Genomic DNA, 22,366 nt, shown 5'->3' with positions numbered 1-22,366 from the left:
CCCAAGAACCCACCTGAGACCTCACGCCAGGGCAGAGCTGGGTGCAGCACACCCGCCCCGATGTTCTGCCTCTGCGGGGGGATGCGGTCGCTGTACCCGTCAGCCTGCCCTGCTGCACCGGCCCTTTCCCGGGCCTCTTGCCGCGCCGGTCGTTTCTCCGTGAGCGGCGGGAGAGCGCCGCCGTTCCCCGGCGCGGCGGGAGGAGGGTTGCGTGCTGCTGGCCGGCACCAGTTTTCCCCGTTTTCCCCACGGACGACGCTGGGAGAGCCGCGGGGGAGGGGGGCGGGGGGGACTGCAGCGCGCCGGGATCCGCCGCCGCGCCGGGAGGTGGGCGGGGCCTCCTCAAGGGCACGCGACCCCGTCCCGCCCACCCGCGCATCCCATTGGTGGAGGTCGTACCCCTGCGCATGCGCCCTACCCGCGCGCGGCCGGCTTTATAGGGGCGCGGAGGCGGCGCGGCACGTCCCGCGGCATGGCATGGCTGTTCCCTATGCTGCTCCTCCTCCTTCTTCTCCCCCCCCCGGTGTTGCTGCTGCTGCTCCCCCCGGTGCTGCCGCCTCCGCCGGCGAACGGTGAGTGGGGGACGGGGCCGGCGGGTGGGCGCGCGCTCGCCGCCGCACCGTTACCCGTCTGCGCCTATTGGCTCCCTGCGCACGCCCTTGGCTCTCATTGGCGGGTCCCTCACACGCCCCGCGCGCGGGCTCCCCTCGGCGGGATCGGGGCGGGGGGGGGGAGTACACGGAGCCCCGGCGGCTCCTCACCGCCCTCCGTCCCCCGCAGCCACCGCGCCCCGCTGCCCCCCGGACCGCTTCCAGTGCTATCCCGGCGCCGCCTGCTTCCCCGGGGAGTGGCGCTGCGATGGACACCCTGACTGCAAGGACGAAGGAGACGAGCGGGGCTGCGGCACGGCCAGCCCGGCGGAGCCGAGTCCTCAGGGCGCCTGGGTGACCCCGCCGCGGAGCTCGGGGGCGCCGCCCGCCGACGGCGGCGGAGGTAGGGGGGAGCGGCGCGCTGGGCCTGCGGGAGGCGGGCGGCAAACCGGACTGAAACCTTTCATCTCCGTCGTTTTTCGCCTCCCCGGGGCGGCCGCGCTCGTCGCGCCTCGCTGCGGGCAGAGGGAGCGCTGCGGGGTCAGCCCCGCCCGGGGCTTCCTCGGGAAGCGGCTTTGAAGCACTTTCCTGCGGAACCCGCGCTTCTGGCTGCTTCCCTCCGGGAAGGCAGTGACACTGGAGCCTCTGTCCTCCCTTCTGAGCTCCTCTGACCCCTGGGGAATGGAGAAGCTGAAGGGAAAAGGGTGGGGGAAGCGCTTCTGGGCAGCAGGTGCTGGTTTCTGTCAAGCTGAAGGGTGGGACTGCATCCCCAGGCCGGTTTGTGTCCGCTGCCTGGCTCCCAGGTGCTCTGGAGCTTCCTTTACCACAGACCCATCGACTGTGTGAGGTGCTCAGAAGTGCTGTTCCAGCTTCCCTTACCCCGGGGGTTTCCGTGGCCTCTGGGAGCTCAAGCACCATGGAGAGGAGGGGGATCACTTAGGGCAAGAGACCCTCTGACTTGGGGTTTGAGTCCTGCCGCAGTTCAGTTGGTAGGTGGGGAGATGAGCTGCATTTCGGTTGTACCTGGGGCTTCCCCGTGCCACGAGGAGAAGTTAGAATGCTGCAGCTACAGCTGGGAAATTTCCCTATTACACATTTCCAGTAGGACATTTTTTCCCTCTGGTGTGGGTTAATCACAGTAGCGGCAGATAAGGTTTTGCTTCAGTTGAAAAGGGCCTGTTTGCACTCTTGAGGTGAAGTGGGAACTCGGCCAGACTCGGACTGGAGACTGCTGTGAATGCTGACCATAAGGTGAGTTGAAAGCCTGATGGACTTCTTCCTCTTTCGTTGCAGAGGCTTCAGCTACACCTGAGCGTGGGGGCTCTGTGCCATCGAGGAGTCAAGGCCGCACGTGGGTCTTGATTATTGCAGGTATGTGAAACTCGGAGTGCTGCACACGGTCTTGCTCCCGGCTTGGCCTATACATTGAATATCCTGATGGAGTTAATTCCAGGCCTGTATCAGCAGCTGTTTTCACAAGGCTGGGAGGGGTAGGGGAGGCCTCACACTGCAGCTTAATCGTTTCTCTGACCGGGAGACAGTGTGTCCTTGGAAGGGCCATTGCATGCGACCTGGCACTGACTCACTTCCTTGCTCCATCCCTTATCCTTGAGGGAAGCTGCTGATCTCTGGCTGTTGACTAACGCTGTTGAATGACAAAGCCCAGTACTGACCGTGTCCAGACCAGGTGCGGTGAGTGGTCCTCTGCTTGTGCACTCTTCTCTCTCTAGTGCTCCTGAGCATCCTGGTAGCTGTGGGTTCTCTTGCTGTGTGGGGCCTGTCCAAAGCAAAAGGCAGATCTGACATCCTCAGTCTTGAAAGAGCATCCAGGGAACAGCTGATGCCTGACAAGAGCCAGACAGGCTCGTTTCCCTGAAGGGTAAGTTTCTTGCACCCCATGTGCTTTGTATGCATGAAAGAGAAATGCCTGCTTGCCCTGTGTTTCCAGCCTCTAGAGCTTTTCCTTCTGGGGGCAGCTTTTCCCAGCTGTTTCTGCTGCTGGGCAGCCACATGCTTAGGGTTTCAAACTGCCCTGAAGCAGCAGAATGCTCCGCTTACCTTCCTTCCTCGCAATCGGGCTTGAAGGCTCTTGCTTGATTGCAGGGATAGTTGCACAGCCTAACCCAAGAAGGTGCTGACTTCTTTTAGTAGTGGAGTGCTGATCTCTGTCCTTCCTCTGCTGCCAATGACACTGAGCACTTATGAGATACTGATCTTCTGGTGGAGGAAAACAACCCACACTTTGCACAAATTGAAGTTAAACCAGATTTTTGCCCAAAGGACTGTCAATAACCAGGTGTTTTTCTGTTAACAGGGATCTTTACCATAAGGTGATAAGATGGGACTAGCCTGGTCTTCCTCCTGCTCACCACAGAGGCTGACTGAATTGGATATAAGCTCTCAAATTCAGGTTGTTACACTGGAATAACAGAGGACACTCCCCTTGGAAATAGGCCTTAGATTGTAGGACTATTTTGGCACTGGAAATAGCACAGGATCTTCCCTGGTGCTGTGAAATCACCCCTCACAAAGGGGGTAGAAATTTCTTCATTGTTCTTGCCCGCAGGGCTCGTTAATGCTGATTCTCACCAGTGTGGCCTTGGACCCAAAGATTTTCTTCTCCATGAAATGACAGGTCCTAAGTGCTATTCAACTGTTTCCTCCTGCTTACAGCCAAAATACTTTTTTCCACCTGCCCGATGCTTCCCCCTGGATTTTGTCAGGGAATAGGGGCTTTCTCATCCGTTTCAGTAGGAGCTCACCGACTCCACACAGTTCAGACATATCGGACTCCATGTTTGCTCTAGGGTTTTAATCCGATGTACAGGAAGCTTTTACTGACAGGTCAACAGCAGGCTTGAAAGCTGAAAAGCTTGCTGTCTGCTCTGGCTTTGCTGCGCTGCTGCGCTGCCACCCTGAGTCGGCGTGGGACACGCAGCTTCTCGACACACTCCCTTCCAGCAAGGATCTCGGCCCTTTGCAGAACTGCACTTTCCACCCCAGTGCTGAACTCTAGATGTTGCTTCTCTGACACTGTTAAAGGTGTCTTCCTTAAAACTGTTTTGACATGAGTGGTGTCCCTCGAGGATCCATACGGGGACCAATGCTGTTCAATATCTTCATCAGTGGGATTGAGTTCATCCTCGGCAAGTCTGCAGGTGAGACCAAGCTGAGTGGTGCAGTTGATTCCCTTGAGGAAGGGGATTCCATCCAGAGGGAACTTCAGGCTGGAGGAGCTGGGCCCATGGGAACCTCATGAAGTTCAACAAGGCCAAGTGCAAGGTCCTGTACCTGGGTTTGGGGTGATCCCTGGAGAAGAGAAGGCTCTGGGGAGACCTTATTGTGTCTTTTCAATATATAAAGGGGGCTTGTAAGAAAGATGGAGAGGGGCTTTTTACCAAGGCCTGTAGTGACAAGACAAGGGGCAACGATTGTAAACTGAAAGAGGGCAGGTTTAAATTGGACATCAGGAAGAAATTTTTACAATGAGGGTGGTGGGACACTGGAACAGGTTGCCCCAAGAAGCTGTGGCTGCCTCATCCCTGGAGGTGTTCAAGGCCAGGTTGGACGGGGCTTGGAGCAACCTGGGCTGGGGGGAGGTGTCCCTGCTCAGGGCAGGGGGTGGCACTGGCTGAGCTTCAAAGGTCCATTCCAACCCAAACCAGTCTGTGTTTCTATGAGGTTTTGAGTGTTTGGCTTTTTCTTTTTTTTTTCTTTCAGCTTGAAATAACTCATGTCTTGGATCAAACACTGTCTGTGCATTGTGGCATGTGTAGCTCTTTCCAAAAGGCTCAGTGCTGTACACTTTTCAGAAGAACTGGCGGTGGGGGAGGAGATTACTCGCCAGTGCCTCTAGTTCATGCTGACCATGCACAAGTGTTCACTAAGTGCACAACAGACAGAAAGCTGCTGCCTTGGCTGCTGGTCTCTGTGCCTTAAAGGTGAGCACCTGGTTTGCCAAGCAGACACTGGTCATCAGCCTTAGAGCAGGAGTCTTCCACTCCTGGACAGTGTGCGAGCGTGCTGCTGCACCCCACAGGAGAAACTGCTGTATGTGGAGCACTGAGTTCTTCCAGTGTTGCTATTTTTAGTACCAAGAGCTCATTTGCGGGGGTGCACACAGTCTTGCTTCTGTTTCCATAGGACAAGTGGAAGTAGCTGTTGGTGAATGACACAGGAGAATAAAGAATTTGAAACTAATGAGTTGTGGATTTTTTTTATTTTTTTTTCTTGGATTTGTGCATTTGCCTGAATTCTGTAGTTGGGAGGCCATCAATCCAAAGGCACCACCTTTGGATTGTCACATCCTGGGAAAGAGGGATTTGTGGTGGTTGGGCTGGCGTGGGCGGACAGGGAAAGCTGCTGTGCCTGCCTGGGACCGAAGTGACTCCAGCACACATCGGCTGTAATAGTGAAAATGAAATACAGGGAGCAGAGTGAATGGAGTGGGTGGAGGCAAGAGAAACAGCTGGCACTGGCACCGGTGCTGCTACTGGGGAAGTCATGACAAGTGGAAGAAGCTTAGCTGAGAATAGGTGCAAAACTTTAAACTGTGTGAGCTTGTTCCTTCTTCATTAGAGCAAGTGAAAGGAGGGGGTGCCCAGCAGAGCCGGACGGTGCTTCGGAAATCCCAGCAGGACGGGGCTGAGCTCGGGCTGGTAGCAGTGCTTGTGCTGTCGGAGCCATGTGGCAGCAGTTGGCTGTCACCAGCCTGTCCCGGGTCATCCTCGCGTTGCCCAGCGCAGACGTGCGGTTCTGTTACGCGGGGCAGAGCAAGGCTGGTGGGTAAACTCAGCGGTCGCAGCCTCTTCCCGCTGCAAGATCATGCCGGTTCTTCCTTACTGATCCCTGAGCTGAATGTTTCGGTGTTGAGAGAAACACGTTTTTATGGGTCTTGTGCCAAAACTTGGGGCCGTGTTTGTGACAGCAATTTCCCTTCCTCTGTCCAGTGCCAGAAGCATTTTTATTGTCCTAATCCCCAGGCTCAGAGACTTCAATTGTAGCGGAGCCTGAGCTGCTTTTCAGCAGCTTTGTGCGCCAGGTCTCTGTATTTAATTAGATCAGTTAATGGAAATCAATGTGATGTTTTACATGCTGAGGTAGGGTTGTGTTTCTGGGTAAGACACCAATGATCAGCCCACTTAATTTTGGTTCCCCTTTTGCTTGCCGATCCAAAGGGTTGTTTCCTCCTCTTCACTCCCTGTAGTTCAGGAGAACTTTTACTGTGTACTTGCATTTCCAGTGTCCCGTTCCACGTTCCTGCCCCTGCCTGTGGCAGTAATGGGGCTGAAGGCCGGTGTGACGAGCCGGTGGCACAGGGCAGCGGTGCAGGACCAACCTGTCATGGTGGGGATCCGCTCGGGCACTGCGTGGAGGGCGACATGGTTTCTTCACCTCTTCCCCAGTAAATCTGCGCTCCGGGGCTTTGCGGGATGAGCTGGGCGGTAACAACCGTTTCCCTTCTCTGAGCTATGACAGCTGACAGAGCAGGGGCAGCTGCATTAGCGCTCGTGTGCTTAATGGGCGACTGGTGCCAAGAGCAGCATCTGTTGTGGGGGTACAAAGCTGGTAGAAATCCCGCATGTCTGCACCTTTCTGTGCCTTTCAGGGCACGGGGTCTTTCAGGGTTCAACCCAAGGCGAGTTCGTGCTTTCTTTTCAACTTGCTATCGTGGATGTCCTCCTTGGAAAGGGGGTAGTGTGTGACAAACACAAACAGTTAATAAGACCAGAATAAGGGAAAAGAGAAGTGGAGAGCTGGAAATAGTTCCTTACATAAGGGCCTCAATCTCATTATTGTCTTAAGGAGCGGACACTTAGCGGCCTCCGACTCCTACAATGCAAACCGCGATCTGATAAGCAATCGGCTTTGGGAACCTGGCAGGTGCCACGTGGCATCGTGACACGGCCAGTGCCCCTCGGGCAGCAGCTCACCACTGCTCCTCTGAGCGCACGGTACTTGTCCCGGTCAGCGTACGCCGGGTGGGAGCCGTCCCATGAAAGCAGAGCTGCCGTCCCACGGCCCGTAGCAGGAATCACTGCTTCGGAGGGTCAGGCACGATGAGGCAGCTGGGGACGAGGCGTGCGAGTCTCTCTGCCAGCCTGAAGATAGGGCATCGCTGGGGCTGCTGCCGGACACTGCAGGAAGAGGAAGTCCACATCCCGTTTGCGCAGGACAGCCTGGTAAAGCGATGGAGCTCCATGCAGAACGTGACGGACAGAAAGCAGGAGAAAAGCAAGACGCCCATCCAAAGGAACAGGTACTTGCTCAACATTAATGTTGGTGGCAAATTGTTCCAGATAGCTAACAAGGTAGCGGCACGGTACCCCATCACCAGGCTTGGGAAGCTCGCCCTTTATACAGACCCTACGAAGAAGCTGCAGCTCTGCGATGACTACTCAGTGCAGAAGAATGAATACTTCTTTGACAGAGATCCTTCCATTTTCCACTACATCTTCCACTTCTACCGCAGCGGGGTCCTGTGGATAATGGATGAGATGTGCCCCAGTAACTTTGTGGAGGAAATCGAGTACTGGGGAATCCATCTGAAGTACTCCCAACGCTGCTGCCGGATCCTGTTTGAGGAAAAGCAGGATGAACTCAGCGAGTACCTGAAAATACAGAAGGAGCTGGAGGCAGAACTGGAGCCCCTGGACTCAGCCCAGCAGTTTGATGGCAAATTTCTGGGACGGTTTCGGAAGATGATCTGGAACCTCATTGAGAACCCGTTCTCTTCTGTCCCAGCCAAGATCATTGCTGTCATGTCAAGCTTCTTTGTGCTTATCTCCATCGTGGGCATGACGCTGAGCACAGTGGAAGAGATGAAACACAAGACAGGGAAGATGTGGATGGAGCGGTTGGAGATGATCTGTGCCATCTTCTTCACCTCCGAATACCTCATGCGGCTTTTATCCTCCTCCAGCTTCAAGAACTTTTTGCGGGCAGCGTTTAATGCTGTAGACCTGGTTGCCATCCTGCCCTTTTACATCCAGATCCTCTTTGAAAATCTGGATGAAGCAGACACGCTTTACCACGAGGAACTGCACAAGGTGGAGAATGTGAGCAAGCTGGGCAAAGTCCTCAAGCTCATCAAGCTCATGAGGATCTTCCGCATCCTCAAGCTGGCGCGCCACTCCACCGGCCTCCGGGCCTTCGGCTTCACCCTACGCCAGTGCTACCAGCAGGTGTGCTGCCTCTTCCTCTTCATCGCCATGGGGGTCTTCACCTTCTCTGCTCTCATGCACTCAGTGGAACATGATGTCCCAGGCACCAACTTCACCAGTATTCCCTGCACATGGTGGTGGGCAGCGGTAAGGTGTAAGCACCTTCTTCCAGAGAAGGGTGGGGGGAGGCTCCGTGGGTAGGGGGCTGCCCTGGGGCTTGAGGGATTCTCCACTGCTGCTGGCCAGGAGGGAGAAAAGTGCTCGGTCTTCCCACCAGCTCAGCCATAGTGGGAAACCCAGAGCCCTGCATGCTCTCAGGAAAGAAATCAGAGATTTGGACTAAGCTCAGAGGCTCAAAAGCTGGTGCTGGGGTGAGTTGGTGGGACAGAGGTGGTGGCCTCAGAACCTCCAGGCCTAGCTTAGCGACAAGGGGGATGTAACTCAGCCCGGGCTTTATCTGTCAGGGGACCCAGGTGTTGGGTGGATGTGGTTCAGACTCCGTGGGCACAAGGACAGCTGCCCGGGACAGCCTGGTGGTTGTGCGGCACTGCGGCCCGGCGGGGTTTGGGCAGCGTGAGAGACTCAGAGCTTGTGGGGCTGAGCCTGGGGATGCAGGACTGCATGCAGGAACCACGGTGACACCCTGCCTCAGCCCGTGTCCTGCGAGAGGACACAGACCGGGGCGTGCTGCAGCCCTTGTTCGCTGCCCTGCTCGTGCCGGGAGCCGGCAGTGCTGCTGAGCCGAGCGCTATAATAAACCCGGGATTACCTCCGGGATGAGGAGCTGCTAAAGCACTTGAGAGCCAGGGGTTATGAGGGCATTTTGATTTACGGATGAAATGATCCCACAGATCACTTCTGCTCTTATAATCCCCCTTGGCCACCACAGGCTGCCTGCTTCAAATTCATCCCTCCTCGAGGAAGTGCAAAATCACTTAGTAAAATTGCCAGATTTGAGTATTTAAATGTCACGGGCTGATCCTCTCCCCGGTCAGCACGGCTCCAGGCAAAGCCCAAACCTCTCTGCCCCAGCTCTCACCCTGTCCCCCATAGTCCTGCTCCGGGCGCATCCGAACGCGGTTCCTCCGGGTGTGTTCCTGGGCAGCACTTCTGTTTCCCTTTGGAGAGTGGGTCCGGGAAGCTTCGTTCCTGTGGGACCGGGCAGCTCATGGCCAGGAAGCACCGGAGCCACTGCTCGGTGGGGGCAGGAAGCTCCAGCAGACAGTCTGGCTGCTGGGGAAACTTCAGCATGGTGATGTCCTGCTGCTTTTGAAGGGACACACGCGAAGGAGAGGAGGGAGCAGGGAGGCTTGTCTCTGGTCTGTCGGGGCCTCATCCTGCCCTGTCCTTGGGCTCTCCAAGCCCGGGAAGCTGAGCCCCGGCCGCGCAGGGACAGCCAAGCTGGCTGCAGTCCGGGTGCCACACCGTTCTCAGGTGATACCCAGCTCCCACGCAGGGGCAGAGGGTCCCAGCACGGGCAGAGTCTGCTGAGCTTGTTCACGTAGGATTTTATCCTTTCCCTTCCTCGCCCAGGTCAGCCTCTCCACTGTGGGCTACGGGGACACCGTGCCCGACACGCTGCTCGGCAGGGTGGTGGCGTTTGGCTGCATCTCCTTTGGCATCATCCTCAATGGCATGCCCATCTCCATCCTCTACAACAAGTTTTCTGACTACTACGCCAAGCTGAAGGCCCATGAGAACGAGACCGGCCACTCGCTCAAACTCTCCAAGAGGATCCGCCTGAAGGAGCGAGTCATGCGGAAGCTGTCGGAGTGCTGCAGAGCTGACCCCCGCTGTCACCACTGACCACCGGCCCTTTGCTACCTGGACACTGCCACCACCATGACGTGTCCTGCCCTCCAGCCTGACTGTCCCTCCAGCAGGTCCTGTCCCCTGGGGACACTCTGGGAGAGCGAGCAGCGAGTCGCAGCGGCTTCTGTTGTACAGGTGCCACTGACAGCTCGGGCTGTTTGGAGGGATGAAATGTGCCCGTGACTGTGCTGTGACCTTCCTCAATATTGCGTGCTGGAGCCTGCTGTCCCGCAGGGCGGTCAGTGAAGGACCAGCTCGCTGTACGGCCAAGGCAGGATGGCTGTACGGCACAGAAAAGACTGCAGCCGTGCATCCTTCCGGCCAAACCCGCTTTGTTTCCCACTTCCCTAGGAGACCAGGGGCACTGTCCCGGCTTGGGATGCTGCTGCGATAGGAGCTGCGGGCACCCCGGGGGCACGGAGCCGGCAGCCACAGCATCCCCAGCAACGGACATTTAATAAACCAGGCCAAAAACCCATTAATTGTCTTAGATTATTGGCCAGCTGCTTTGTGTAACTCAATAAACTGCTCCTAATTTGGGGGTGAGGAGGGGACGTTTCCCCGGGGGCTTAAAAACACCTCTCCTGCTCATCGGTGGGAGGAGGGGCCTCTCGCGGGACACAGGTGAGCCCGTTGGGGTGTTGATTTAGGGGATGAGGTGCCTGGCCCTGGGTGTGTTGGAGGAGGAGTTGGGATGTCCACATGTGCTCAGAACACACTGGTGGCTCTGCTCATTGTTCACACCCCAGTGACAGAGGGGGAGACATCTGCGGAGCACAGGGGAAGGATTTTCCCTCTGGTGTGGGACCGTATCTAGTCAATGGGCTCCCTGGGGGGGCACTCGCCCTTCCCCGGGGTGGGATGGGGAGAGGGACCCCAGGCTGCAGGGCAGGCAGTGGCGGGGAAGGGCCGACAGCCGTGGGTGCTGCTTTTGGGTGAGCAGTGGGAGGGAACTGGTGGCCGCCAGGCCAGGGTGGGATTTGGTCACCTGCAAGCGGGGCTTGGAGATGAAGAGCTGCTGGTGGGGGGCCGGGTGGTGTCCTGGTGTCAGCCTGGGACCACCGTTAAGCCGCTGCTGTTGCAAACTGTTGGAAAGAGGCGTGGAGGGGCTGAGCCCTCTGGCAGGGACGGCCACGCTGGCGCCGAGTGCCGGACCGCAGGGGACAGGGGTCTGTGCCAGAGAGTGCAAGATGGGGACCCCTGCCCTGATCCACCCCCCCACCCCCCCCAGTGCCTGCACCCACTCCCTGGTACCCACATCGACAGCCGCCCTCTGTACCGACCCGACCTGACCCCGCAACGTCGGTCTGCTGTTTTCCACCCCATTCCTCTTCCATGAGGAACCGTCCCCCTGGGCACAGCGCAGCCTCCTCCGGCCATCTTCTCCCAGAGCCATCCTTCCCCATCCCCCACCCCCACCCCAACAGCTTCACTTCTGGGCACCTCCGCGTTGCCCCTCACCCCCTGACCCCGTCACTGCGTCCTTCCATGTGTCCCCATCAGCTGCTTGGGGATCCCCCCCCCCCCTCTTTTTGGGCTGGCTGATGGATCTGGAGATCATTTGGCTTCCAAGGAATGGGGCTCAGCCACCCAACCCCGTGTCCCCCAGACACTGCGCTGCGGCTGGACCGTCTCCTCTCTGCTCGCACCCCTCCGTGCCCGCAGGGTGTTTGCTCGGCCTCGGCCAGCCCTGACCCGGGCAGCGGTCCCACAAGCAGCCCTTCGGAGAACGGCATGTTTAATAGTTCCTCTGAATTCATTTTACAAGTCACAACAATGCAGAAATGTACAGACATTTACAGGCCACTGTACAGGCGGTTTCTGTCATATATTAGTGCTCTTGCTATATACATATAGTACAGCCTGCGGGAAGCCTCTGCCGGGACAAGGAAACCTGCGCTCCCACGCAGGGCACCCCGAAACGGAGCCGCTGTCACCGTGCTGCCGAGTCACACGGGCTCGCTCAGGTCGATTTAATCAGAGCTGTGCTCTCAGCCTTCCTGGGCACTACCAGGGGGTGATGCCACCCCCAGCAGAGCTGTGCACCCCTTGCTTTCCTCACCCTGGTCTCTTTTGGGGAGTTTTGTAGGACAGAGACCTCCCATAGAGATGCTCCGGAGGGAGCAGCCAGCGCCGCTGCAGCGTTTCCACCTTCCGGCTCTGCCCGCTTCAGTGGCAGCCGCAGCTCCCGGCCACCATGTCATCGTACTGCTTGAGGACCACGTTCTCATCGTCGTCGAAGTAGAGGAGGTTGATGGAGTAGAGTTTGTCGGGCACGCAGCAGGGGCTGCTGACGCCCTCGCTCAGCTTGAGGGCGTTGATGATGGATTGCACGGTGGCGTGGTTCGTCGGCCGCATGTTCTCGCCCAGCGGGAAGGGGCAGGAGCCCTTGCAGTGGTAAGCGTTGTATCCCCGCGGTGAGATGATCCAACCGGACCAGCCGATCTCCTCAAAGTCCACGGACAAGGGATGCCTCTGGCAGGGCTGGAGCCGGTCCAGCGAGCGCGTGCTGCGCGGCCCGGCCAGTTTGGGCACCGGCATCTTTGCGGGGAGAACGGGAGCCTGAGGCTGTAAATCTGCCAGAAACGAGGACCCGATGCCATTAGCCATCACATGAGCCTGGGAGGAGGGAGAACGCGGCGCAGCCCCCCCTGCCCTCCCCAGCCCCCCCTCCCCAACAGGTTTTGTCTGCAGCCGTCGGGTGCAGCGAGCCCTTCGGTCACAGACTGTCACCAGCCCCGGCAGAGCCACCAGGAGGTGACAACCTCACAGCCCCACGCCCGCACTCATCAGGACAAGCGAAATTCAGATTTATGTCTGGGAGCCTGCACCCCTGCGCGGACCAAACCAGAAAGGAGATGGCCTCTCCCTCGGGCTGGAGAAGGAGCTTTGGATCTGCAGGAGCCCACCTGCATGGAGCACCCCAAGGGCGAGGGGACGGCAGCACCGAGGGAGCCGTGCCGCAGCGGACGGGACCCACCTGGGAAGCCGGTCATGGGCAGGGACGCTCCCCGGCGCCCGTCGTCCGTGAACAGGACCAGCATGGGCTTCTTGCTCTCGTGGTGGTCCCTGCCAGACGCGAACTGCAGTGGGGGGGGGTCCAGTGGGCTCCCGCCCAGGCCCTGAACCGTCACCAGCAAACCCTGGTTGCTGCTTTCGTCTTCCGTCCATTCGCGAACCTGGAGAGCCCAAACCGGTGTCAATGCAGCGCCAGAGGCTGCGACAGGCACAGCATCGGTGTGCCCCCGGCAGTGCCAGGCCAGCAGACGCAGCGCCCTGTCAGCAGTGCGGTGGCGTGAACTGGGACCCCCCCCACGGCCACAGTCCATCCCCCAGCCCCGGGTGCTGCCCTGGCAGCCGCGCAAAGGGGACGTGCTGCTCCGGCGCTGTGGCACAGGGGACACCGTGGCAAGAAACCAGCACCGGCATTACCTGTGGAGCAGCGGGACTGGTCTGGGGCGGGACGGAGCAGCCCCCGGGGCTCTTGGCAGGGCTCTTACCCCCCCCTCCCAAAGGCCGTATCCCCCCACGTTGCTGCGGAGAGCATGGAGAGCAAGTTGCATTGGAGCCCAAAAGGCTGCTGGGGTTGAAATGGGTTAAAAAAAAAAAAAAAGCTCCATCACACAAACCCCCTCTGTGCCACCTGAACCCCAAACGGGGAAAAGCACTCACAGCCTGCGTGATGGCAAAGACCTCCCAGCCCGAGCCCTGCAGCGAGACCAGCCTGGCTGCCAGCAGCTTCTTCCCTCCGGGGGCGTCCGGCTCACTCTTCTCCAGCACTTGGTAGACACTGACCTGGGGAAGGCAGCAAAGGGAGGTTACCACCAGAGGGGAAAGAGGCCATAGGTACTGGGGAAGAAAAAAGGTGGGAGATGGGGGAGTTGGCAGCTTGGATTTGTCACAACCCGTTAGTGCCTTGGCCGGTGTGTGCACAAATCAGAATGACATTTAAGGAGCTTCCATGAATAAATCATTGTGATTGTGCAACACAGTGACACTTCGGTTGTATGAATTTCATGGAGCCAGACCGTGCTCCCTCTGCAGGCAAGTGACCACGGCATAGCATCCTGCGGCACAGGATGGGGCACATCCCCTTCCCTGTCTCCATTCTGACCCCCATCTCCATCCTCATCCCCACCCCCATCTCCATCCCCACCCCCATCTCCATCTCCATCCTCATCCTCATCCTCATCCTCATCCTCATCCCATCCCTGTCCCCATCCCAGTCCCCATCCTGCCTCCGTCCCTTCCCCCTCCTCACCTGGCAGAAGTGGTGCCTTTTGGGCCCGTCAGTGGCCCTCGGCCAGAGGCGGAAGAGATGCAGCTCTGCTGTCAGGATCTTCTCGTTCTTGGCTACACTGGAGAGGACGAAGAGGAACCTCATCTTCTCACCATGAGCTGCAGGGAAGGACAGTTGGGAAGCGGAGCCAAACGAGGGATGGCACCTCCACCAGCCACACTTGGCCCCTTCCCGCAGCCCCGTCCCCAGTACCGCAGGGACCCCCCGTCCTTACTTTTATCCAAGAAGCTGCGGACTGTGTTGCCCTCCAGGATGTCGGGGTTCTTGGTGACACCGTCTGCATTGGCGACGGTGTTGAATAGATCCACCATGTACTGCGGCGGCTGCTTGAAATGAGCTGGGGGGGGTGGAGGGTCTTCCATGCCAAAGACCTCCAGCAGCCTCTTCAGCGCCTCGGCCCGCCAGCTCACCGCGCTGTCCGGACTCGGGCACACGGGTTTGGCCAGGGCCAGCAACAGCAGGACAGTCCCCAGCATGGCTCTGCTGTCGCTGCTCCAGCTCCTCTCCCCACTGCCTCCCCGGTGCTGCATTTATAACTCGCTGGAAAGATGGACTGGAGTCAAATATGCACATGAGCAATCAGGAGGGTAAAGAGAGCTAATTGCCATGCTAACAAGGTGCGAAGCTGGGCTCCTGGGCACCCTGCACCAATTAGCCCCAGTACACAAGCGGGAGGGGAGGAGGGTTCACCCCAGCGCTCCCGGGGGCTGGCGGGGGACACGGGGGTCTGGGGCTGTGTAGCCCCTCGACAAGGTCCCGGCTGGGCTGCGTTTGCTCTCCGTAGGAGACTAACTGGTTTTTAATGATGGCACTAATGGGACAAACAGGAGGACCTTTGTGTGGAGGAATGCAGCCCCTCCGAGAGCTGAGCGGGCTGGACGAGCATCCCCTTCCTCCTGCAGCAGCTCCTGCTTCCCCCACACCGCAGCCGCGGTGGGGAGCGAGGAGGATCGAGGGGGGCTCAGTGTCACACCGCTGTCCCCATCCCATGTCCCTATCAAGTGCCCAGGGACCCTTCAGGCAGCAGGGGTGGCCCGGGCTGCACGTCCCCCTACGCTCCCCACTGCGATGCCCGTGGAAAGGAGCCCGGCGAGCCGAGGCCACGGGGCAAAATGGGTTTCCAGCAGAGAACGGGCAGCCCTGGGGGCTGCAGCTTCCCCCCCACAGCGCTGCCGGGCCCTGGGCTGTGGCAGTAACTCAGCAGCAGGAGGAACCGAACCGAAATCAAGCTTTGTCTTTTAAAAAAAAATAGCCAGTTTGGCTTCCTGGGGATTAAAAGGCCTTTGCTGCTAATTCCTGAATGCTCGATATTAATGAAATATCAGGAGAACCCTACGCACAGCGGATTATGGGATAAAAGCCAATTCTTTTGCTCTTATTCCCCAATCACAGAGAAACCGGGTTGAAGGTGGATGTGTTGACACAGTGCACTTGGACTCTTTACATTTGCCGTCTGTTTTAATACCATGTGATGGAACGGAAAAAAAATAGCATTATACATTACCCACTTTGGGTGGATATACCAAAAGCCCACATCTTCGCTGCCGTGTCACCTCCAGGCCAGGACACGCCGCCTCCGTGGCAGGTCCCGGCTGGCCCAGGCAGGGGCTCAGCAGCTGGAGAGGAGAGACAGAGGCTCCTCCAGCAATAACTCATCTCCAGTTGGAAGGAAACAGGCACAGACTGTCCTGCCTTATACAATACCCACCAGCGCAGCAGAGAGAAAGAGCAGAATCAGAAAAGCCTGTTAGATCTTACAGGGAAATCCCCTGCGAATGATGCCCACAGGTACGGGCTCTGCGAGAGGCTTGGCACGGAGAGGGGAAGGTGCAGGAGCAGAGCCAGCACTGTCCATCTGTCTGTCTGCCAGCAGGGAGCGAGCAGTGGTCCCCGGCCAAAGCACTTCCAGGCCAATGCGATAGGAGACAAGCTGAAGGCTACTTGCCCCATTGGTGTCTATAATTTAATCTAACCCAACGTTTGGTGGATAAAAGGGCTGTTAATTACCCAAAATAGGCAGGGAGGCAATGACAGGCTTGAATTAATTGATAGAGGAAACTATTCATATCCTCTGCATCCTTTCCTTCCTCTTCCCAGCTCACCAGTGGCAGCGGCGTGTCCTGCAGGATAACTGGGGCTGCCTGTAGAGGGGACATCTCTGCCCCAACACGCCTACCTGCCTGTTTGCCTCTCCTGCTTCCCCTTTTGTAAATCGGAGCAGCTGGGCCCATGCCACCCCCCGGCCCGTGCCAGGCGGCTGCATCCCTCCGCGTGCGCCGCATCCTCCCGGGATGCTCGGGCAAACGGAGGGGGAGCTGCACAGCGGAGCCCGGAGGAGCTGTGAATTGCCCGTGATGTTAATTTTACAAGCTGCAAAACATTTTGCAGCGGATTCATTTATACAAGCGTTGTTTAAACCAGCTTTTATTCAAAAAAATAGCCTTCTCTCATTTACATATACTACAGACAGTCTGGCGGGGGTCTTGCAGGAGCCCCACCTGCAGGTCCCCAGCCCTGCTACCCCCTGCACTTGCACTGCCGGATGGCAAGGACGGTGCGAACGCGGTCTCGGCGGCTCCTGAACGTGTGTACGTCATACCGGTGAGGGCTGCAGTGGCTGGAGGCAGCTTCTGCCCAAACCAGACATTTCCCTCCGCCTTGGGACTCCCTGCAGTTAGAGACAAACCCAGTTTGTCCCCTGCTCCCCCACGCCCCGGGGCCCCGTGTTTCATCACCCCGGGCAGGGTGGGGGAGAAGGGAGGCAGCCTTCCCCTGGCACCATCTACTCCTTACTCCTGGTGTAGCTCAGCAAACAGTCTCCTCCTTCTCTGCCTGCGCAAAGCAGGGGTTATTTCTTTCTTTGTGGTTTGGTTTGCTTCCCTTTGCATTCACCACATTTCTGGGTCTGCAAGTGACACACAGCGCTGCCCCCCTGGCCTGAAACAACTGTCTGGACCAACCCTGCGCCAGAGCATCCCCCTCCTCTTCCTCCTCCTCCCGCTCCACAGCATCGCAGGCAGGGAGCAGGAACGGTATGAGAAAGCCACTGTCAGGACCCTCTTCCCATCTGTGTGTGCTGCCATGAGGGACCACAAGCTCCATAACAAGTTCCCCAACAGGCCAAATTCGGCATCATCATCAGCGGGTTTTTCTTTATCCCTTGAAGCGACGGAGCAGCGCGTTGCTGTAACACCGCTGCAAACGCTGCTCTGCTGCAGCTTCACGGTTAGACACAGCTCTGAGGGTGAGCTGCGGGTGCCACCCAAAACCTGCTCCTGGGTCACCCTCCCCGGTCCTGCCCCGGGAGCAGCAGCTGCGTTAAGTGAGAGGAGCGGGAAAGCTCCCGTCTGCCTCTGGATGTGCATGGATGCGCCGGGGAACCAGGAGGGTGGGATCCTGGCAGCTGTGCTTACCTAAGCAAGCAGGGATCCCCCGAGGAGCAGCTGCCCAAGCACCTTCCCACATCAATTTCCTGCAAAGATTTGCAAAACAAAGGAGTGAAAATCCCCTGCAGCACCTTCGCTGGGGACACCCCAGGGGACCGGCTGCCCGTCACCTCGCCCTCCATCCTCAGGCTGAACATACAGCCCTGAGAAAGCGCAGCAGCGAGGCAAAGCGCGTAAGGAGAAGTATTTTGGGGGCACACCAGTGTTTTTTGAGTCAGAGGTCCCTGTGCACAAAGGTATGTTGAAGCAGAGTCTCCGTTGAACTGAGCTTAAGACATACTTAATGATTAAATAATTTTCAAAATAAATGTCTCACTGCTCCCTTAATTATTTTTTTAAAGAAACCCTCACCCCAAAGAAAAGGCCATTTGTTACTTTACGGCCCTGACGTACACACAAATCAGTGGCAGTGAAACACATTTATAACATAAGATAATGTAAAGGTGAGATTTTTTTTACCACTATAGTTTGTGGCCAAAGGGGTGCTTAGCTCTCCCAGGGTGAAGCTGCCCACGGCAGAGCATCCACCCGGCTGCTCACCCCCCGGCGTGGGCGCAGCTTCACAGCTGAACCCACCAGAGAGGAGGCTGAGCCGCAGGAGACCAACCTTGAGCCGTTCCTCCCTGTGTCCCGCAGAGTTGTGCACAATTTCGTAATAATATTCCACCTGGGAAACGCGATAGCATTTTTCCTTCATTTCACAGTTCTCCAGCGTCCGAACCACCTCCCCACCCTGTGGGGTTTTGACTAGAGCAGCGCTGAACTTGGTGGGCAGGCAGAAAAGTCCATCTGCAAGGAAACAAGAAGGAAATTTAACCCCGGGGCTGCATCTGAGGCCACTATGGCTGCAGCATCTTCGCCGGGGGTCTGCCCTGCGGCACAGACGCGGCGTCAGCCCCCAGCATCCAGCACCCGGCACGGAAAGTGCCGTTTTCTCTGTGAGGGTCCCCAGTTGAGAGTTTGGGACTCGTTCCCTCACCAGCTCAGGGTCTCAGCGACAGCTTTTGTTCCTCCGTCTCCGTTTCAGACCACAGGGCAGAGAGAGGTTATTCTCGGCAGAGATTGCGAATCCTGTACCTGACCCTGTGAAAGCCCCAGCTCCAGGGAGACAACCTGAACTACTACGCATTATCTTTGAGAAAAAAAAAAAGTCTTTGAACATAAAATATTCATGGCAGCGCATTTTCCAGAGGCATGCTCTCACGCCAAGGAGCTGGGGAACATTATTGAACATTCACTCATTTGGCATTTCTCTCTGGATTTGCCAGAGGACTGTGCCCTGCACGGGCTTCTCGGATGCTGGAGCCAGTGTCCCCAGCTCTCCTGGAGATATATTCCATGGGCACCTCCAAAGGATTTGCTTCGGGCTGTGCTGTCAGCTCTCCATTCAAGCAGACGAGCTGGCCGGGGCTGCAGTGATGGAGACAGCATCTCCCCACACCAGCACAATTTGGAATAGTATCAGAGAATCGTCTGGGTTGGAAGGGACCTTTCAGATCACCGAGTCCAACCATCAGCCTGACACTGCCAAACCCACCACTAACCCACGTCCCTCAGCACCACATCTGCCCCTCTGTTAAATCCCTCCAGGGATGGCGACTCCACCACTGCCCTGGGCAGCCTCTTCCAGTGCTTGACAACCCTTTTGGTGAAGAAATTTTTCCTAATCTCCATCCTAAACCTCCCCTGGCGCAACCTGAGGCCGTTTCCTCTTGAGTTATTACATCTGCCCTACCCGTGTCGTGGGAGGGAGGAAGCCTGGTAGATGAGAGGAGGGAAGGGAAGGCAGGCGATGGCCCCAGTTCTGGGGGTGCAGGACTGACTCAGTCCTGCTTTGCCTTTTCTTTCCCTACTCAAGCTTTAACTCAATGAAAAATTCCCAGGGCAAAAATAAGTTATCTTCGGCTTTGACATACCCAGTCCGATCGCTAAGGAAGCCGTGCAGTGAGCAGGGTGAAGGGGGGCTTTGGGTGGACATGCTGCCGTGTCACCTCCAGGCCAGGACACGCCGCCTCCGTGGCAGGTCCCGGCTGGCCCAGGCAGGGGCTCAGCAGCTGGAGAGGAGAGACAGAGGCTCCTCCAGCAATAACTCATCTCCAGTTGGAAGAAAACAGGCACAGACCGTCCTGCCTGGCTAAGTTGGAACGTATGTTCTGCGTAGAAAGAAACAGTTTATCTGCTAAACCTCCCAGCTTTTCTCTCCCTCACGAAGTAAATTAGGATTAAAATCTGTTGCGTGAGCTAGAGGAGGGGAAGAAGGTTGGCTAAGTTGATGGCTAAGTCAGTCTTGGGTTTTGGCTCTAAATAGGACCTAGTCTTGCCCTGTCCCAGCCCTTGGGTGCGGGTCCTCCAGGGTTTGTGTTTGGTTCCTGGCTTTAAAATGGTTGTGAGATTTTCCTGCCCTCTACCAGCTACTTCAGCTGGAGGAGATCTCTTTGTTCCAGGATGGGGCTGTGATTTCAGGGGAGGGAAAAGCATTTTCTTAAAGCAAATGTCTCTGGGATGCCTTAAGAGTGGGACACAAAATGACAACCGATTTTTGGAAGCCAGTATTTCTGGGTGAGATTTTAACACTCCCCCGCCCCCCGGCTGACATTGCCAGTCTTTAACATGACACTGAAAGTGTCAGCCTGACTTTACAGGGAAAATCCAGAAGGAAAGTGCCGAGACCTGCCCTAGGGCAGAGGCAAAGCTGGAGGCGAGTCCACATTTCCCAGCCCTGGGCCATTATCACCGAATGAGCCACCGTCCATTAGCCACCCTGGGGACAACAGCACTGTCCAGCACCTTCCAGTCACACGTCTGGGAAGTAAATGCTGATTCTCCCACCTCTGGAAAAAAGCACTTCACACTGCCTAATGTTCTTCTCCACTTGCTGTGCCTGGCAGCCCGGTTACAGAAGCCGCAGGGCTGGGGACACCTGTGTGCGGAGCTTCCTCCAGCTCTCCAGGATGGGACTCGAATCTGCAAGCAGAGCCCCTTGGGGGTTGTCCTCTCCACCACCCATCTGGCTTCCCCAGCCCCTCCAGCTCAGGCCCCTTCGCTGCTCTTCAGGCTCACGTCAGGACTCGCACTGGTCTCTGTCCCTCTCTAGTGGCTGTTCTTAGAATCAGAGAATCATCTGGGTCCGACAGGACCTTTCAGATCATCAAGTCCAACCATCAACCTGACACTGCCAAACCCACCACTAACCCATGTCCCTCAGCACCACATCTGCCCCTCTGTTAAATCCCTCCAGGGATGGTGACTCCACCACTGCCCTGGGCAGCCTCTTCCAGTGCTTGACAACCCTCTCAGCGAAGAAATTTTCCCCAATCTCCATCCTAAACCTCCCCTGGCGCAACCCGAGGCCATTTCCTCTTGTCCCATCGCCTGTTCCTCAGGAGCAGAGACCAATCTCCCCCTCACTACCCCCTCCTTTCAGGGAGCTGTAGGGAGCGAGAAGGTCTCCCCTCAGCCTCCTCTTCTCCAGGCTGAACCCCCCCAGCTCCCTCAGCCGCTCCTCACAGGATGTGTGCTCCAGACCCCTCACAGCTTCGTTGCCCTTCTCTGGACACGCTCCGGCCCCTCAGTGTGTACAGCCGGGTCACAGGAGCTGCCAGGAAGGTTTGAACGGGATAGTTTTAGATACAGAAACACCAATAAAATGACATCAGCAAATTCCCGGAAAATTGATTTTATCTAGCAGTTATGGAAAATCAACGCGACTTTCCATTCTGATAAAAATGGATGAGTTCCTCTTCACTGACGCAATTCTCAGGTTATTTTATGCGTGAACTCACAAGACAGCACACCAATTCAGGACAAACCAGTTCAGCTTTATCCCAGTGGAAGGTTTTGACCTGTCTGGAATGATTTAGTTTGGAGTTTCCATTTCCAAGTGATTTTTGAAACTTGAGTGTAGCTCACTGGTGCTGAGATGAAAGGGCATTTCAGCCTGTCAGAAAGGAAACTCCATTTTCTAGCGGTTGCTAAGTGGTCTGTGTTCAGCAGAGCTTTTATCAGCAGGTTGTATTTCTTGCTTTGAGTGGGGGCATTGGAGCAGACCCCCAAGGTCCTTCCCAGCCTGGTTTACTCTCTATGATCTCTGGACACTTCCCCGTAACGTGAGGCGGTTGTATTTCCACCCTCACACCATGCACAGGGGCAGAGAATTGCCATCTCACCTGCAGACCTGTGCTGTAAGAGCCCAGCAACAGAAGGGAAAAGAAAACCCAAACCCCAACAGTATAAAATTACAATCCCATTCCCACCTAAGGCAAAGAGGGTTTGCGTAGCAGACCGGAGCGTTGTTAGATCACGCTCTGAGCTCTGATGTTGGTGCTGCCCACACAGAAGGGCTCATCCCCATATTCCTGGAGGGAGGAGAGCTCCCCATCACTCCTATACCTGCGCTGTAGGTCGGGTCAGAGCATTTCCCCACGTCGACTGTGACCTCCCAGGGAGAGTCTGGAAAGAAGATTTTCAGAGCTGGGAGACGAAGACATTCCTCGGGGCACGTGCTGCAGTGACAACCATCGACCACCTCTACCTCCCGAACACCTTCGAAGAGCAGGAGCCGCTCCACATGCAGGCGGGCAGGCTCGCAGCAGGAACCCGCAGGGCAGGAACGTGGGGCTCCCGCCCGCAGCGACGAGTCGGGACGCCTAACCTGCAGCTGCGCAGAATAGGGCACATACACTGGTAAAAACAGGACACGGAGAACAACTTCCAGCATCAGCTCCCTGATAAAAACCTTTTCTGACCTAGAACTGACTGAGCTTTTACTCCCTTCTCCCTGCGTGACAGCGCTGCATTGCTGTGGTGCTGTTCTTCCCAGTGACACATTGATCATAGAATCATAGAATGGTTTAGGTTGGAAAGGACCTTGAAGATCATCGAGTTCCAACCCCCCTGCCATAGGCAGGGACACTTGCCACTTGATCAGGTTGCCCAAGGCCACGTCCAGCCTGGCCTTGAACACCTCCAGGGATGGGGCCTCAACAACCTCTCTGGGCAACCTGTTCCAGTGCCTCACCACCCTCAAGTGTTGATATCAACACTGTTCATTCCCCA

General features: G+C 57.0%; 3 protein-coding genes across 4 annotated transcripts; 2 read left to right on the top strand and 1 right to left on the bottom strand.

Moving 5' to 3' along the window:
• Positions 1 to 415: 415 nt before the first annotated feature.
• Positions 416 to 4,790, top strand: CD320 (CD320 molecule). 2 transcript variants are annotated; one of them, XR_014270037.1, is made up of 6 exons: positions 416 to 572; positions 781 to 993; positions 1,884 to 1,961; positions 2,321 to 2,469; positions 2,905 to 3,748; positions 4,311 to 4,790. XR_014270037.1 is itself a non-coding variant. In XM_082495327.1 (5 exons), the coding sequence occupies exons 1-4, from the start codon at positions 473 to 475 to the stop codon at positions 2,464 to 2,466; spliced, it is 537 nt and encodes a 178-aa protein (XP_082351453.1). In that variant the 5' UTR covers positions 416 to 472; the 3' UTR covers positions 2,467 to 2,469; positions 2,905 to 4,790. The 2 variants fall into 2 exon arrangements, 1 of the variants encoding a protein (XP_082351453.1); XM_082495327.1 differs by having other exon boundaries at positions 2,905 to 4,790.
• A 1,859-nt stretch (positions 4,791 to 6,649) lies between these two features.
• Positions 6,650 to 9,559, top strand: LOC309681410 (potassium voltage-gated channel subfamily V member 2-like; the record flags this gene model as incomplete). Its single annotated transcript, XM_082495281.1, has 2 exons — positions 6,650 to 7,900; positions 9,287 to 9,559. The coding sequence occupies 2 exons, from the start codon at positions 6,650 to 6,652 to the stop codon at positions 9,557 to 9,559; spliced, it is 1,524 nt and encodes a 507-aa protein (XP_082351407.1).
• Positions 9,560 to 11,734: 2,175 nt separating this feature from the next.
• Positions 11,735 to 21,906, bottom strand: LOC309681382 (bone morphogenetic protein 2-like; the record flags this gene model as incomplete). Its single annotated transcript, XM_082495247.1, has 8 exons — positions 21,701 to 21,906; positions 17,919 to 18,100; positions 17,279 to 17,337; positions 14,080 to 14,405; positions 13,827 to 13,963; positions 13,238 to 13,360; positions 12,546 to 12,744; positions 11,735 to 12,141 (listed from the first exon to the last, which is right to left on the bottom strand). Exons 4-8 carry the CDS (start codon positions 14,393 to 14,395, stop codon positions 11,735 to 11,737), a joined length of 1,182 nt encoding a protein of 393 aa, XP_082351373.1. The 5' UTR covers positions 14,396 to 14,405; positions 17,279 to 17,337; positions 17,919 to 18,100; positions 21,701 to 21,906.
• Between the last annotated feature and the right edge of the window lie 460 nt (positions 21,907 to 22,366).

The sequence above is a fragment of the Vanellus vanellus genome (assembly GCF_965231255.1).
Source record: "Vanellus vanellus genome assembly, chromosome: 25".
In the NCBI taxonomy this organism is placed as follows: domain Eukaryota; kingdom Metazoa; phylum Chordata; class Aves; order Charadriiformes; family Charadriidae; genus Vanellus; species Vanellus vanellus.
Note: the sequence above shows the minus strand (reverse complement) of the source record. Positions and strands in the feature narration are given on the sequence as shown.